Source organism: Zootoca vivipara, chromosome 6 (assembly GCF_965207765.1).
Source record: "Zootoca vivipara chromosome 6, rZooViv2.hap1.1, whole genome shotgun sequence".
Classification (NCBI taxonomy): domain Eukaryota; kingdom Metazoa; phylum Chordata; class Lepidosauria; order Squamata; family Lacertidae; genus Zootoca; species Zootoca vivipara.
In genome coordinates this window covers 61069283-61086002 of record NC_142589.1, presented here as the reverse complement: position 1 = coordinate 61086002, position 16720 = coordinate 61069283, and the positions used below count along the sequence as shown (strand labels likewise).

The 16720-nt window shown below is 46.1% G+C and overlaps 2 protein-coding genes across 2 annotated transcripts; one reads left to right on the top strand and one right to left on the bottom strand.

The window, feature by feature from the left end:
• Nucleotides 1–475: 475 nt before the first annotated feature.
• Nucleotides 476–4390, bottom strand: ZNF593 (zinc finger protein 593). Its single transcript, XM_035120737.3, has 3 exons — nt 4181–4390; nt 1914–1976; nt 476–1025 (listed from the first exon to the last, which is right to left on the bottom strand). Exons 1-3 carry the CDS (start codon nt 4375–4377, stop codon nt 893–895), a joined length of 393 nt encoding a protein of 130 aa, XP_034976628.1. The 5' UTR covers nt 4378–4390; the 3' UTR covers nt 476–892.
• Nucleotides 4391–8041: 3651 nt separating this feature from the next.
• Nucleotides 8042–14560, top strand: C6H1orf232 (chromosome 6 C1orf232 homolog). Its single transcript, XM_060275787.2, has 4 exons — nt 8042–9199; nt 10346–10432; nt 11913–12010; nt 13975–14560. The coding sequence occupies exons 1-4, from the start codon at nt 9113–9115 to the stop codon at nt 14273–14275; spliced, it is 573 nt and encodes a 190-aa protein (XP_060131770.1). The 5' UTR covers nt 8042–9112; the 3' UTR covers nt 14276–14560.
• The last annotated feature ends 2160 nt before the right edge of the window (nt 14561–16720 follow it).

The window sequence follows — 16720 nt, the reverse complement described above, 5'->3', positions numbered from 1 at the left end:
GAAAGCCTCTGTTTACGAATGCTGCGGACCCGGAAGTGTTTACATCCGGGTTCCACGGCATTGGATGCGCAGCTCGTTTCTGCGTAGAAGCGATCTATGCAGCGTGCGCAGAAGCGCTCTATCGACGCTTCGCACACGCGCAAAACTGTGCCTTTGGGGAACGAATGCCTCTGTTTATGAATGCCTCCGTGGAATGGATTGCGTTCGTAAACCCAGGTTCACTGTATCTGGCTGCACTCAGAATAAGAGACGCTAAAGTGTGGCAAGATTTCTCTGAACCCACCAATGCACACTTAATGGAGGAAGTGGAGAGCTCTAAGCCAAGTTAGTTGTTCTGAACACAGAACCCAAAGCAATTGTTCCTCAAGTAAGTCATGCAAATTGAATGGTTTCTGGTGTGGCATTTGCTGCTCTTCTTCAAGGCTCTTGAAAGTCTACTTTAGAGCATTCAATCAAACCAAGTGAAGCACACAGCCCAGGATCAGCCCAGCAGGTTGCCAGCTCATTTATTAAAAGGGACTCATTTGGAAGCTGCAGAAAGGTCACATTCAGAGCAGAATGCTGAAAATCCACAGTCACGGCTTACAAACATGAGCCGCTATAAGAGAAGCAATTAGTTACATAAGCAGGTCAATAGGACAGTGGGGAGGTCTGCTCATCCGCTCCCAGACCTCCAGCTGAACTCCATCTTCTGATGAAAGGACAGGATAAGAGTGCTTGTTCCGTCACAAAAAATAAAAGCGACGCTTATGTCCACTGAAGCCATTTTATGCCCCAGATCTACTACCATAAAATAGTTGTGGTCGAAGCCCTATGTCACTTATGCCAAATCACACACCCCTCACCACTGTCTCAAGTTATCTACAGAATTTTCAATTGGGCTCCACTTCTCTCATCCAGATTCCTCCATCTCCTCCAACGGCTGTGTGTGGACTTCGACTTTCTTAGGAGGTATATAGGACCCCATCCCAGCCGCTCTCTCTGCTTCCTCCTGGGTGTATGGCTCCTCACTCAGCTGCTTCAGTCTACAAAGCAAATAAAATCAACTTAATTAGCTGGCAAACTTTGGCGCTCCACCTCCCACCCCACCACTGCTCAAAGTAGACCCATTTAAATTCATGGAGCTAAGTTCGTCACGTCCATTAATTTTAACTAGCATTGGCTACAGCCCATATTCTACCAACTGCATGGCTAAGAGCCATTTAGATGGCAGTACTATAAGTCAAAGAGGATCCACTGATGTACCGAGATGGAAACTGTTCCACTGCATTCTTTCCCATTTCAAGAAATGCACTTGTTTAATAAAATAAATTAGCAACACAATGAATACACTGCAAGTCAAACTGGACATCTAGAATGGATACCATATGATATCAGTCAAATGTAAAATCAAATCAGTATTTTGCCGTTTGTTTGTTTTTCAGGTGACTCTCCCAGGAAACAGACATGCTAAAATGAGTTAACAGTTTTCAGAAAAACAATCCATGAATCCTGGTTTGCACACAATACTAACTCCGGTTCCTTTCCTCTTCTGTGGGTCCTTAAAATATGTATCACAGGCTAAAGGTCAGGGAAGAGAGAAGTACACCATAAAAACTATGTTGTGAAGTGCCAGACACATCTATGCAAAGAGGGAATCCCACAGAGAATGCCCTCTCCCAGGTCACCCCCCCAAACCTCTGACAGTAGCACAACTGCCAAGAGGGCCCCCACTGCCCATCTTTTTCACTTATTTTATAACAAACATGTATTATCTAGACAGCACCCAGGCAACATACATAAAATTAGTGAAGTGCTTTTCTAAAACGTTGGAAGGTTAAGAGATCAGGGTGCATAGACAATCGTATGTGTCTACAGGTGTTCATTCCCTAGAGAAAAAGGCTATGCTCTATAATACGCTGAATTCATATTACCTCTTTTTGTGAACCTTAGATCTGAAGTGATCCTTCATACTTTTTAAATCAACGAAGTATCGCCTGTTGGGGGAGAAAAAAAGGAAAAAAGTTAAGTTGGTTGATGCCTATTGAAAAATAGAAAGTTCATTCCTACAAATCATTTTGTTGAACTACCTTTATCTGTGTCTATTGCAACAGCACCAAGCAAATATTTGAATGCATGAAAATGGCCATCAGAACTGCAGGCTGAGCTTTCATGTCATTTCACATCACCTCAACCCTCTAAATCAGTGTTTGAAACTCCCATTGTTCTAGGCGCATTTTGCAACAGGTAATTTCATTAGTGCGAGCAGCTTCTGAGCTCTGGGCACAGTACTGTGCCTAGGATTTCAGATTAAAACTGGAGAGTGGAAGGAAAGGAGGACCTTTTTATGCCTCCCTACGGTACTTCCAGCTACACTCTGAAGACTGGAAAAGAGACCCTTTTAATAATATTAGGAGGGTGAGCAGGGGAAGAACTAGACCTTGTGAAAAATGAACATATTTTAGCTGCAGTTCATTCATTTTGAGTTTTGTATTCTTGTTATTAAAAAGCGCATCTAGACATTCAGTTGTTGTGCCCGTAACCCAGGTTTAAAGTGCCATTTAGCTCCTAGCTTTCATATTTCAGTTTCTAGCACTGCTCTAAACTTCTCCACTTTTCTTGGCAATGCAGAAGAAACTGCCCAGATTCTCTAACTACAGTTAGGAGTGTGGGATCCAGCAACATGTGCTCTCTCCCAGGAACAAATAGCCCTTCTCATTTTAACCAATTAAGGGATACATCAGTTAAGGTCCTAATGCAAGGGCAGGAAACCTGTGGCCTTCAGGTGTGGTTGGACTCCAGTCCCATCATCCCTGTCGGATGCTGGATGGGGATGGTGGGAGCTGGAGCTCAACAACATCTGGAGGGCCTCTTGTTGGTTACTCCTGAGTTAAGGCATGAATGCTTATCCCATTGTTTGAAACAAAAGATAGCAATAAAGAGAAGAGAGCAGGAATTCTGCATTCTTTCAAAATCCAGTCCTAGCTGTGTGCAAAATATTGTTGTTTTTTATATATAGAAAAACCACAAGTGCAACATATCTGAGTGGAAGGCAATGAAGCACAAATAGAGTACAGTGGTACCTCTGGTTGTGGATGGGATCCGTTCCCGAGGTCTGGCTGGATCCTGAGGTTTTCGCAACCAGAGGATCGCTTAAGCGCATGTGCACGCAGCAAAACCCGGTAAAATACTTCCAGGTTTGCTGCTTTCGCACCCCGAAGTTTACGTAACCAGAGGGTTACGTAAACGGAGGTACTACAGCTGCTGAAATCCACTCTTCTATTCAAGTGTTAAAGGTGCAGGAGATCTGTCCTCCCTTGCATCTTGCTATGGTAAGCACAAGGCTTCTTCAGACAGCCAAAGATTAGATTTGCATCAGGGATAGGAATTCAAGTAGAATAACATTTGCTGCAACCCAAGGAGTATTGGGAGGGGAGCGGCAGTGGCAGGAAAGCCAAACCAGCTCCACCTCTCACCTGCAATATTAAAAGAGGGAAAAGGCCACAGCTCAAGAGAGCACCAGTTTGCATGCAGAAGGTCTGGAGTTCAATCTCCAGGTAGGGATCTGGCTCAGGCAGGCTGTAAACACACCATACATTTAAAGCATATTTCTCCCAAGAGAAATTGTGGGAACTGGAGTTAAGAGTTCTGGGAACTGTAGCTAAACTACAGTTCCCATGATTCTTTGGCGGGGTGCTTTAAATATACGGAGTCTGCGCAGCCCTTCCTGCGTTCCAGTGCACTTACTGCAGTAAGACCCCTCAATCCTACCCCATATGGATATAATTGGCTATTCTGGCACAGGAAACACAACTTAAGAATCTAAAAAACTGCGGCGGGGAACCGTGTAAAAACCCAAGGAAAGGCGTGAGTTAGAAAAAGATAGGCCTCCTTGGGTTTCTGCATGGATAAAGGTAAAGGGACCTCTGATCGTTTGGGCAGGAGCTGGGACCGAACAACGGGCGCTCACCCCGTTGCGAGGATTCGAACAGCCGACCTTCTGATCGGCAAGCCCTAGTAGGCTCTGTGGTTTAACCCACAGCGCCACCCGCGTCCCTTCTCTAGCCTTTCGTATCTCTATGCTGAAAAAAAGGCAGGGTCAAGCCCGAAGCAGCTTTCTTCATTACACAGGCGCAGTAAGCAAAAACGAAGCCGTACGAGAAGCAAACCGAACCCCGCCCCGTCTTCCCCCTTTACGCACGCGCAATGCAGGCAATAGTGCTGGGCGCTCCCAGGCATGTCAGGGTCCGGCTCTTGGCGCAGCAGCTTGGCCGATTTTTCAGGCAGCATATCCTCGTGGATCTGATCCAGATCCCGGCGCCGCCGCTTCGTCTTCCACTGGCGCGCCAAGGAATGTGCCTTGTGGGAGCCTGTCCGGCGACATCTGCTAGGGGCCATACTTCGCTCAAGAGGCTCACCAACGAGAGAAAGGAGGAAAGGGAACTTCCGCTTCCGGTGACTGTTCACGACGTCATCACATGCCGACACCCCCGAAACTATCATAATTTTTTTTTTTTAGGTAGCGATATGTAAACATCGCTTATTAATAAAGCAGCTGTCTGTGCCTGCTGACATTTATTATTGTGGATACCATAACTGAGCTCCCCTGTGTACTTTCTGTCTTCCCTCCTCCGCCCAGTTTAATGGGGCATAACTTGAACTAATATATATCTATTTGAATTATTTATACGTATATCCTGCCAGTCAACAACTTAAATGAATAAAACATATGTAACATAAGCTCAAGAAAACAAGCTGGAATAAAGGTAACACAAGTAGGCTTGGTTTTTTAAATGTTTTTTAAAAAATGTGTGATATCCAATATCATTTCAGTAGGTCTACTCTTGAGTATGTCCTGCTTTGGATGTCACTCGTTAAGTTACTGAAATTCAAATTAAGGACAGCAAGACTTAATAAAATAGACTTTTGACAAAGTCTCCCATGATACTCTTGCAGAGAAACTGGTAAAATGTGGGCTGGACGAGGTAACTTATCTTAATAGACGTAAGCAGTTGCAAGAGCAGAGCATTTTTTATTTATTTTAACAAAATGTATATACTTTACTAGAACAAGATACACCTGAGTGCTTGGTACATGGGATGGTGCCCGTAAATGGTTTGAAACACTGAATGATGCTGGAACCACTGCCCCTCTTGTCCTTCCAGTGGTTTGCTTGGCTGGTCATGGCCGATGCCCATTGGGACTGGTGGGACACAAAGCAGGGAGGTGAACAGTGATAGGCCAACCACCAGGAGCAGGCCCTTTTTAGTAGTGCCACCGACTCAATGGAATGTGCTTTAGAGGGAGGCCTTTATGGCCTCAACACTGACTGCATCTGGGTGTTAGCTAAATACCTGGCTTTTGAGGTCAGTCAACCTGCTGACAGTTAATTTCTTTAAACATAGGGTTTCCCCTATTTTTGAGTGATTGCTGTTTTCTATTTATGCTGACCAAACTGCGGGAGGCAGTGCAAGACAGGAGTGCCTGGCGTGCTATGGTCCATGGGGTCACGAAGAGTCGGACACGACTAAACAACAACAACAACAATAATTTATGCTGACAGGGAGGTTAGGAACATAGGAAGTTACCTTATATTGAGTCAAACCCATTGGTCCATCTAGTTCAGTATTGTCTACATTGCCCACTGCCTGGTGGCTTCTCTCCAGGGTTTCAGACAGGGAAATTCCCAGTCCTAACCTGGAGAGGCCAGGGATTGAAGCTGGGACCACCATCATGCAAGACAGATACTCCACCACTGAGCTATGGCCTTTCCCCTAAAGGCTAGCCTGTTTATTTTTAATTCTGTTCTGTTGTTGTGTGTAATTTTTCAGCTGTTGATGTTTATTGCTCTAATAATTCTGCTATTAGCCACTTGGCCACTTGTTTATAAAATAAAGCAGCATCTAAATGTTAAAAAGGAACTAATATACTGTAAATATAGTCTTGGCCTGTTGATTTCTTGGCATGACTATGATTCTGGATCCACAGCTCTGCCTTGAAAACAAAACATCCATCCCAATTCTTTGTCCTTCCTTGGAAGTCCACTTTAAGTCTTGGAGATGAAAACGAGTGGAATGTAATTCCATAGGGAGATCACGTTGCAGCTCACCACTGATTAATGGCCAGTCACTGCAAGGGATGACCCTTTGACCTGTGTAACTGTTGTTTCTGGTGTTCAGCTAATCCTTCGTGAAGGAAATCTAAACCCTGAGGGCTGGCCATCAAAAGATCTCGTAGCACTCTTTGCAAGCAAAGGGCGATAACCCCAGTGTCCTGGCCAGGTTTCTGTGTGGGTCATTAGATTCGGCTGACCTAAATTTCCCCTGCAGTTTGAATTGGATACGGTGTTCTTTGTTTCCTGTCGTACAACCATTCCTATATATTATTGCCTAACCGAAATAGCAGATTTATGGTGTCCCTCGAAAGGGCTTCAGAATGCCAGTGGCACTCTGGTGATGTAAGTGTGCAAAATTATGAGCAATGTTTCACACGTGGATGGAAGGAGCATAAAAGTCCCTGGGGAGGAAGACTGGACTAGAGATGTAGTAAGAATTGGTCTTGGGGCAATTCCATAGCAAGGTCCCACTGATGGTGCTGGGACATTGAGAAATCAACATTCCATAGATTCTTTGGGCTTCTCCAGAAGTGAAGTTAAACAAATGCTGTTTATTGATTTGCCTGCCTGCTAATTCATTCTCCTGTTTGACAACAGCAGTTCTCACAAAATGGCATATTGGTAACTACAATCTATAGATGAAACATAGAGTAAATAGTAGCTAATGACTATGGAGAATTACAGCAGTCAATTTTACTTGAGAATTCATTAATTATTAATATAATACCACCACAACAGTAAAACTAAATAAATCAACAATTAACAGTTCACTTAGATATATTTTGTGTATAACTTTAACTGGTGGTGGTAACTATTAGCTTTGTGGTGAAAAATTTCTTACTTTTTCTACCATATCTGTATTTTCTTAGACCAGAACTTGCCTGGTACAGGAAGCTGCATAGCGGCTATTGAATAACTTATCTATAAATTTTCCACAACTGTGTTGCAAATTTTTTTTAAAAAAATTAACACTTCACTTAACACATCGGAATTTAAGTGAGCATAACGCTCGCCAGTAGGTCAATTTAAAATACCCAAAGTATCGTCAAACCTAATGACTTTTGTACCTAGCAAATCCCCCCTCAATCTTTTATACCTCAACTGTGAAGGTCAGAAAGCCCCCCTCCCCTTAATTTCTTTTGGAAACAGCCAACCCATGATGGCAAGAATTTAGTCAGGTCCATTAATTTCAACGGGTCAACTTTGAGTAACACTAATATGAATACAACCTATAGTGTCCACCTGGCCTCTACCAGCCAAGGGAGCATCAGCGTTTCTGGATAAGCCCATCCACACTGTCACTGGGCCACAGCTCAGTGGTGGTAGAGCATCTGCTTTGCAAACAGAAGGTCCCAGGTTGAGTCTCTGGTAATGTCCCCTGTCTGAAACCCTGATGAGTCATTGTTAGACAATGCTGAGCTAGGTTTGACTTAGTATAAGGCAGCTCCCTATGTTTCTATGTAGGTACTATGCTGAGAGTTCCCTTAAGCCCAGAGTCGACCCTGGATGAAGAACCTTTGTTCAAATACTGGCTCGTTTTTGAGTTTATGAACAGCATTGTGTGTCCAGTTCTAACACAAAGGATGTGATTTGTAGGCACAAATCTGACCCCCTGCCATATTTTTTTCCTCCTGAATTAAGCACTCACACAGCAACAGTGGTTTCACTTTGAGTGATCCTTGAAGGACGAGAACTCTGTGGGTCACCACACTGCCCTGAGGACTACTGTTCCCAGCGCAACTCAACTCGGGGAGAGGCACACAGTGGAGCATTATTGGCAGCATCAAGCGTAGCCAATAGGGATTTGTGCATTTAGGATGCGGCTGTCAGAGCAGGACAAAGGAACAACCGCCAGTCAGTTAACTACTCGCGATCACGTTACTTGCACCAGGCTGGGAAATCAATAATACATTTACAGGCATGTAAAGGCAGCAGACAGGAATCTGTCATTAGCCACAGGGAGAAGAAAGATGGGCAATTGAAAGACAACCCATCCTTTCATCACTCCTACAATCGGAGCACGAGTTGGGGGTGAAGGAGCTAAGAGAGCTTGATAGTTTTAACAGCGAGCAAAGAACCCGCACCCCTTGTTTGCAACTTGCAGGAGTCGAAGCTTCCTAAACTAAATCTGCAAAGGAGAAGACGACACAGGTCTGTGAGGCTATCAGCCCTAAGAAATAATTTAGCTGCCAGGCACTATTTTGAGAGCCTGTTGCTGAGCTACCGCATTCCAAAGTCCTTTTTTCCGCTGGAGATCAGTTACAGGACTCAGACAATGGAGAGTAAGTAATACAAGAGCGTAGCATTGCCAGAATGAGGTTTTCCTCAAGACTTGAAAGTAGAAGATTCTGCATGGGGGTGGTAGGGGGACTCAGGAGCTGTGTGGGGAGCACACCACTCTTCTGAATAAGAGAGGACTCTACACCAAGCAAGGGTGCAGACAGTAAGCTCAATGTTAGCGAGAGAACTAACTAACAAAGATTCACGTCTCAAATCCGGAATGGAAAGAAGTTCAGTGGGTCTTTTTGGCAAAAGAGCCTGGATATGGGATGCATAAAAGGTGATCAGAGGAGTCAAATTGTTGGGATCTGTGTCCACTGCACTTTCATGTGTTCCAGGGGCATTCATTGACAGAATCCATTGGTATTCTGGGTCAGTCATGGATCCGATTCCTCTCTGTTCTTTGAGATGTACATTGGAAGCTTCTGAAATTTTAATGAAGACACCAGATCCGAGAAAGAGGCAGCCAGTGACAGGTGTGAATTTGCAGGGCGCACAAGCATCTGCCTGAGCTCCTGGTTCCCTGCAGAGCCTCCGAAGCAGCTGGGGACAGAGGCCCAATGGCAACCGGAACCTGACCCGCTTAGACTTGGAAGAGAATCCAAAGTGGTGACTGTAAGCCGTCAGGCTTCCAAACTGCCGGGATCTCAGTTTGGAAGCCTGTTTGGAAGCCAGTTTACTGTGCGACCCTCTAGCTCCTGGGAGAAGAACCTGAGAGTGAGCGGGGCTGTTGCCAGGATGACTCAGGGATTCTGGAAGGTCTACAAGGCCAAAGTTCTACAGACCCTTGGCGGAGAGCTGCCGGATGAGGAATTCCAGGATGAGGTAGAGGCATCCTCAGCTGGGCTCTTTCCCCTCCTTCGGTCATTGAGCATGGGGTAGCAGCAGGCAATGGGTTGCCCTCTCTTAATTTATGGCAGGCAAGGGGAACCTATGGCCCTCCAGCTCCCATCAGCCCCAGCCAGCATAGACAAAGGATGATGGGAGTTGTAGTCTATCTGAAAGGCCATAGGTTCTCTGTGCCTGATTTATGGGGAAGAATAAGAAGTCTATGAAGAGGGGCCATGCCCCCTGGTTAAAGAAAACTCATGATCACATGCATTTTAGTTGATCCATTTATTCATTAACCTACTTCTGGCACTCTCCAGGTGTTGTGCTGGACTTCATCATCCCCGACCATTTGTTATGCTGGCTGGGGTAGGTGGAAGTTGGCAGCCTAGTGACATCCAGAGGGCACAAGGTTGGGGAAGGCTGGCTATTTAAATCTAAGAAATGTGATTGGGGGGGATGCTAAAGGAAGGGGCATAGACCTAAAGAAAGAAAAGAGTCTGTTCTTTGTTTTCAGATGACACAGCTGAGTCTGTCTTGTATATAAAAGCCATTGTCTGAGGGGAGGCATTCCCATTCATTCTCATACCTGACAGAATGCTTCTTCTAAGGTGGAGTTTGCCATCTGTTTGGTTTTGTTTGTTTGTTTTGTATAAGAGCTTGTATTGCAAATAATCAAATGTTTATTAAATAAGTAAATAAACACCTGCTGACCGATTATAGCCCCCCCTTTTTTTTAGCTGATTGAAATATTTCAAGTGATTTATTTAATGGATTAGTTGACAAAAGGCTAAGGCTTTACTAGAAAGGAAATGGACTGTGGTAGGGCAGAAACTACATTATGAAACTGGCGGAGGGAGAGTGGCAAACGCAGACGGCAGAGGAAGGACAGGAGGCCACACCCATAACATACATTTAAAACACTATTATACCACTTTAACAATCAGAGAATACTGGGAACTGTGGTTTGTTAAGGGTGCACAGAGCTACAATGCACAGAGTGGTTCAATAATCAATCCCTCTTCAGTTCAGGCTCTCAGCAGGAAAAAGCTTTTCCCACACTGCCATAGAGTGTAGTCCAAAAGGGCTGGACTATTCCATCAAGTCTCCTCCAGCATTCCTGAAGCTGATTTCTTGTTTCAGAGAGATAACCCTGAACTGATGGAAACCACAGACTCAACCCTGCTGACAGAGGAGGGGTCAAATCCTGTTTCTCAGCTGGCACGGCGGGTAAGGACCAGTACCGGTAGTTATTTCTCTCCAGAACTCAAGTTGCTTTTGAGCTTGGAGCTGCATTAGGTGGTGACCTTATTAGACCCCAGAGCAGGCCTGGTTGGCATAATGCTTGCCTCAGCCAATCAACCCACTAACGCCCTATTGTGTGGTTTGCTGAGTGACTGACAGGTCTCATGTAACCTGCGTTGGTGGGTGCCCATTGGGGCTGGTTGCGCAGAAGGCAGGGAGCTCACAGTAGGTGGCACCAAAGACAATGTCCCCATCCTCCTTCCTGCAGAGTTCTACCAGGCAACACTGAAACTACTGTAGTGACTAGGGTTGCCAGATTCAGTAGAGGACAGGACTTCTGTGCCTTTAATTGCCCTGCTCTCTTTTGAGTCTGGAAACCTTAAAGAGAAACCAGCAGACCCTTTCCTTGGAAATTAAACAAAGGGTTCTGCTGGTTTCTCTTTAAGGTTTCCAGACTCAAAAGAGAGCAGGGCAATAAAGGCACAGAGGTCCTGTCCACTATTGAGTCTGGCAACCCTACTAGTGACTGATGCCACTCCATGGACTGGTTTGTAGGCGAGAACGCTGAGGGCAGACTGAGGTTGGTGAGGCAATGCCCCATTCACCCCAAAGAACCAACCTCTACTGCAAGCAACTAGCAAAAATGAGATGTTTACTGACACCCCCCCAAACAGACTGTGTTCAGTATGCATCAGCATATGACTGTTACCTATGGGGTGGGGTCAACTTATTTGCATTGAGTGTCAATTGCTTATCTGTTCGTTCATAAGTCTATCCTACTCCATTTCTGCATGTATCAGCATTTAAAATAATACTAATAATAATTTGTATGAGAAACTATATTTAAAGACATATTGAATTACATATGTAACTGCATAGCAAAATTTAGATGAGGGCAAAAACATTGAGTGCATGCTCCTGAAAAGGCCACATGAGAACCACTGAATACTGCGTGAAACGTATCTAAACTGTGGTCTATGTGGAGCTCCACTGAGCCATGACCTTGTAAAATAATTTCAATTGCCTGTTGTTTCCTGGGAGGGCTAACAGGACTGCAGACAGAAATATGAACGTGTGGTCATCGTGTTGGGGAAGTGGGGCAAAATACTGGGTCAAGGGAGGGGCTCTCAATGGAAAGCAGCCACCCAACCCCTCCAAGTCAGCAGCATAATAAGTTTAGTAAGTGTCCACAGGCTTGTCAATCATCCCAGGGCTTTGCACACAGAGAAAGCAATAGACTGCAGCCGGAGTACAGGAGCACCTCTCACTAAGCAATTGGGTTGAATCCTGTTCCTTTCGTTTCAGCTCCACAAGTAAAAAGGAATAAAGACTGACTTTTTGTTTTTAAATGAAAGCTAAAAGTTCAGGGAAAGGGCCAGGAATTTCCCACTATCTAGCAGGTATGGCCCTGGGTGTGGCTAGTAGACCCTGATCTCCCTCCTTCTTCTCCCATCTTCCTCTGCAGGTCCAGGGAGTTGGAGTCAAAGGCTGGAGAAGTGTCTCATCTTTGTTCAGCCGGGAAGACGAACATAAGTTGCTGGCTCCTGAGCCTTGTCCCGACCAGTAAGTGAAATCCTTCCCTAATTCCACCCCTCAGGACCAGCTAGTTCACAAGACTGTGTTTATCACATGAGAATCACAACTCTTCCATGGTAGTTTGGCTGGAAGGGACAGAGAAGCTTCCCACTGTAGCATATCCACAGAAGCCTCTGAGTGCCTAGAGTGGCTGCTGGTTCTCACAGCCACAACAGGCTCTCATGGCTGGAGAACCTCCATCCAGCCCTCAAATTGCCCCACACTCCGGGCTAAGAGGGAGCCACCACCTACTCACACACTCATGGCCATGTTTTGAGGAACAAGAATATTACAGTGCTGTTTCCTTTTTAAAAAAAACAACACAAAACTTCCCAGCGTTGGCTCCTCTCTTGCCTACAGTTGGCAAGGAAAAGAGCGGGAGAAAGCTGACATTAGAAGAGAGAGAATGTGGAAAGGAAAGTACGGGGGCAGAATCAACCTTGCTCCTTTCTAGAAACTAGCTTTTGGGTGCTTCCTGAGAATCGGTTAATTGAGCATGCATCAATAAATTGCACCTAAGGAAGTGTTATCCCACACTTTCCAGTGCATTTCCCCGTAACTTTCCTTACTGCAAAATGTCTGATCTTTAGGGGAAGCAGGTTGTTTGCATAAGACCTCCCAATCTGGGTGATTGGCAGGTGGGTGTAGCTTGGGGAAAATGGGGAAAATGGTCTTCCGGGCCTAATTCAGCCCATGGGCCGGAGGTTCCCCACCTCTGTTCTAGACAGAATGCCACAAAGGCATAGGTAGGTTTCCGCTGTGGAACCAGCAACGCTCCTGAAACATTCTTATCGGAAGGGACCCTAGCTCAGTGTCAGAACACAGGCTTCGAAAAAGGTCCAGGTTCATCCTCTCCTCTCCTCTCCTCTCCTCTCCTCCCCTCCCCTCCTCTATTTTATTTTTTATTTGTTTTACCAGGTTCACTCTTCAGGTAGGGCTGAGCAAGACTTCCTATCTGAAAGTCAGGCCCCTTCTGTACTACACGCTTAAAGCACAACCATACCACTTTAACCATATCACAGTCATCAACAGGTTTACCACTTCTATCAGCCAATCACCCATTCCCACCACCCTTCTGAGTAATACCCCTCCCCACCCTCTGACTATACATAGGGTCTGGTGACTTCTGTTTCAGTGTATCTGAAGAAGTGTGCATGCACTAGAAAGCTCATACCTATGACAAACTTAGTTAGTCTCTAAGGTGCTACTGGAAGGATTTTTTTTTTAACCAACACGGCTACCTACCTGTAACTAATACCACTTTAAACAGTCATGGCTTCCCCAAAGAATCCTGGTAACTAAGGGTGCTGAGATATTTGGGGGGGGGGCTATTCCATCCACACAGCTACAAAGTAGTTTAACAATCGCTCCATCTTCCCAGGAAACTCTGGTAATTGTGCTTTACTTGAAGGAGCGTCTCCACCCCCATCGTTCTGCCCGGACACTGAGGTCCAGCTCCGAGGGCCTTCTAGCGGTTCCCTCGCTACGAGAAGCCAAGTTACAGGGAACCAGGCAAAGGGCCTTCTCAGTAGTGGCACCCACCCTGTGGAATGCCCTCCCACTAGAGGTCAAAGAGAACAATTACCAGACCTTTAGAAGGCATCTCAAGTCAGCCCTGTTTAGGGAAGCTTTTAATGTTTGATGGATTTCTGTATTTTAGTGTTTTGTTGGAAGCCGCCCAGAGTGGCTGGGGGAACCCGGCCAGATGGGCGGGGTATAAATAATAAATTATTATTATTATTATTATTGGGGGTGGGATTCAACTGAACTGATTAAAAAATTGCCCAAAGTTCCACTGGAACTTAATTCACATTCATTTTGCCCAGAATTTACAAGAACAGGCATAATTCAGAGAGATTTTAGAATTATGTGAATTAGCTAATCTGAACCAGTTCATTCAAAGCCACTGCCTGCATCTCTTTCCTCCCTAAATTCTCCTCTTGCTTTCACAGCCCACTGGCAGCCAGGCCAGAAGAGGACTCCCCTTCTGAAAAGAAGACATCTGGCCTTTGGGACGTCTTTGCCACCAAGTGGCAGCAAACTTCAGCTCTGGAAAAGGCAGCTTCAAAGGCTGAGAGTGGAGACCAGATGTCTGAGGGCGTTGGGGCAGCAGGAGAAATGGCGGACGAGGAAGCCAGCTGCACCAGCCTGGACAACGACCTCCGAGACGCTGAAGGGGTGGCCTTCAAGTGGAGCTTCCTGACCAGCAAGCTGGCCGAAATAAAGAACAAAAGTGCCTCTAAGAGCAACTAGGAATGAACGTGAAAGAAATGGACTTTGTGACATAAGAGACAACCTATTTCCAAGCAGGGAAAGTGTTTTTAGCCTCTCCGCACCCCCATTTCTCCAGGAATCTTTGACAGAACAGTCAGAGATGATGTGAAAGTCCCAGGGCCAGAGCTCAGTGTTATCTAACCCTCAAAACATTAGGATGCCCCAGATGTGTGTGTCTCGTGTATCAAACCATATCCATTCCATCTCTCCCCTTCTCTGAACATTGTTTTCTTGAGATAAAAAAAATAGACAGGTTGAAGCTTCTGCCAGAGGTTTTCTGCCCAGCAGTCTCATTGTTTTCCAGGCTTGCATGGTTTGACGACACTCTTGTGTGTTTTCTAAGGAAGCTTCCTCCTCCCAAGTGCTGATCACCCAAGCGTCCAATCAAAGTGTGGAGGAGGCAGCAGGGGATCCTGAGTCAAAATAGTGCGTTGGATAGACTGAGAAGTCCTGGGTTCAAATCCCAGATCAGTCACAGAAGCTGTGGGCAAGTGACCATCTCTCAGTCTAACCTCTCTTGTAGAGTTCTTAGGAGGACTGAATGGGATAGCTCCAGGCATTTTGTTCTTAGAGGATGACTGGGCTACAGGGGTTTTCAATAGGAAATAAACAAATCCTTGCATCAAGACCCTTCCTAATGGGACCAGCAATGGCACCCCAACACTGACAGGCTGGCCTTGCAGTTGAAGAATGGCTCTGCAGTGTTTGAATCCCAGGAGCCCCCTCTCTTAAGCAAAAGGGCCTTAGCTCAGTGGTAGAGCACCTGCTTTGGATGCAGAAGGTCCTGGGTTCAACTCCCTGACACCCCCAAGGTGGGGCTGGGAGAGAAACCTTCCTGAAATCCCAGGGAGCCACTGCCAGTCAGTGTAGACAATACTGAACTAGGTGAGCCAATGACCTGACTTGCTAGAAGGCAGTTTCCTAAGATACAGGCTGCTTGACTCTGACATTTAGATGGTCTAATTTGGTATAAATCAGCTTCCCATGTTTCTAGCCTAGGAGGATCTGGCTATCAGCCCAACTGGGCAAGAAGCAGGAGCATAGTCTAAAAAGAGCCAGGTGAGACTGACCAGGGGCTGACCCCTGGAAACCCCTCTACTGGGGCCTTACACTAGATCAGGCATAGGCAAACTCTGGCCCTCCAGATGCTTGGGACTACAGTTCCCATCATCCCTGACCACTGGTCTTGTTAGCTAGGGATGATGGGACTGTAGTCCCAAACATCTGGAGGGCCGGAGCTTGCCTATGCCTGCACTAAATACACACTTGCAATCTAGAACAGTGGAGGATTGGGGCTGCAGATCTTGCTATGGTTATCATCATGCTCTAGTCACACAACTCAAGGCAAACTCCTAGTGAACAACTTGCTCTGACGAAGGCTCTTTCTTGGGCTTCATCACCTTGTGGGGAGCTAGAGCCTCCTAAAGATGGGCATTCTTCTGCATTCCACGGACTCCTGCCTGCCACGTTCTCTGCACAATGGAACGGACAAGGCAGTTTGGGTGGCACTCAGATACTTGAGCCTACAGGAAGTCGCCCAGGGGGATTCAGCTTCAGCTTCTGTCAGCTGCTGATCACCAACATCAGACTCAGAGCCAGGAATGCAACGTCTTAACCAGTGACACTGCAGCTTCCAACTCATTGTCCTGGTTACTGCTGGACTCTGGGATTATGAGACTTAATCCATAGCCTGTCGACAGCCCAGGACTACCACTCACATCAAGGAACTTAGCTTCGTTGGTTCATCCATCCGTCCATCCCTATACCACATTTTCTCTCCTGCTAAGGTTTTCCTTCGGCAGCAGGGATGGGGAACCTGTGGTTGTTGGAATACAGCTCCCATTGTCCCTGACCATTGGACATGCTGGTTACCTGGGCTGCTGGGAGCTGGGGTCCAACAACATCTGGAGGACCATGTTAGCCACTCCTGCCTTAGGGACATGGCTTTGGAATGGCCAATAGATCAGTGGTAGAGCATCAACTTTGTACACACAGAAGGTCCCAAGTTCAACCCGTTTCAAAGAACCAGCTGATGCAGGGGAGAGCTTTGCCTGAAACCTAAGAGCCACTGCCAGTCAGAGTAGACAGTACTGGATTGGATGGGTTAATGGCCTGATTCAGTATGAGGCGGTTTCATATGAGAACTTCCCAAATTGCCCCAGGAGCAGATATTCTTCAGTTACCAAAGTTTCCTCTTTTAGCTGTTGTTGTTGGACTGCAGCTCCCATCATTCCTGATCATTGACCATGTTAGCAGGGGCTGATGGGAGCTGGAGTCCAACAACAGCAGGAGGGCCATGGGTTTCCCCAGCCCTGTTCCAAGGGAACAGAAAGTCACCAAGGGAAGACTCAGGGTTTATCTACACTTACCTTTCCTCCACTCTTTCCATGCATGGTCTGTGCTTTAAAGCTTGGTCGGAGCAAA

What these genes read in the sequence shown, in the direction of transcription:
- C6H1orf232 (XM_060275787.2), top strand. Translation starts at nt 9,113, where the DNA reads ATGACTCAGGGATTCTGGAAGGTCTACAAGGCCAAAGTTCTACAGACC. An exon ending in ATGAGGAATTCCAGGATGAG is followed by an intron (nt 9,200 to 10,345) that starts GTAGAGGCATCC and finishes TTCTTGTTTCAG; the next exon opens with AGAGATAACCCTGAACTGAT. An exon ending in TTTCTCAGCTGGCACGGCGG is followed by an intron (nt 10,433 to 11,912) that starts GTAAGGACCAGT and finishes CTTCCTCTGCAG; the next exon opens with GTCCAGGGAGTTGGAGTCAA.
- ZNF593 (XM_035120737.3), bottom strand. Translation starts at nt 4,377, where the DNA reads ATGGCCCCTAGCAGATGTCGCCGGACAGGCTCCCACAAGGCACATTCC. An exon ending in CACTATTGCCTGCATTGCGC is followed by an intron (nt 1,977 to 4,180) that starts GTGCGTAAAGGG and finishes CTCCCCCAACAG; the next exon opens with GCGATACTTCGTTGATTTAA. An exon ending in TCTAAGGTTCACAAAAAGAG is followed by an intron (nt 1,026 to 1,913) that starts GTAATATGAATT and finishes TTTGCTTTGTAG; the next exon opens with ACTGAAGCAGCTGAGTGAGG.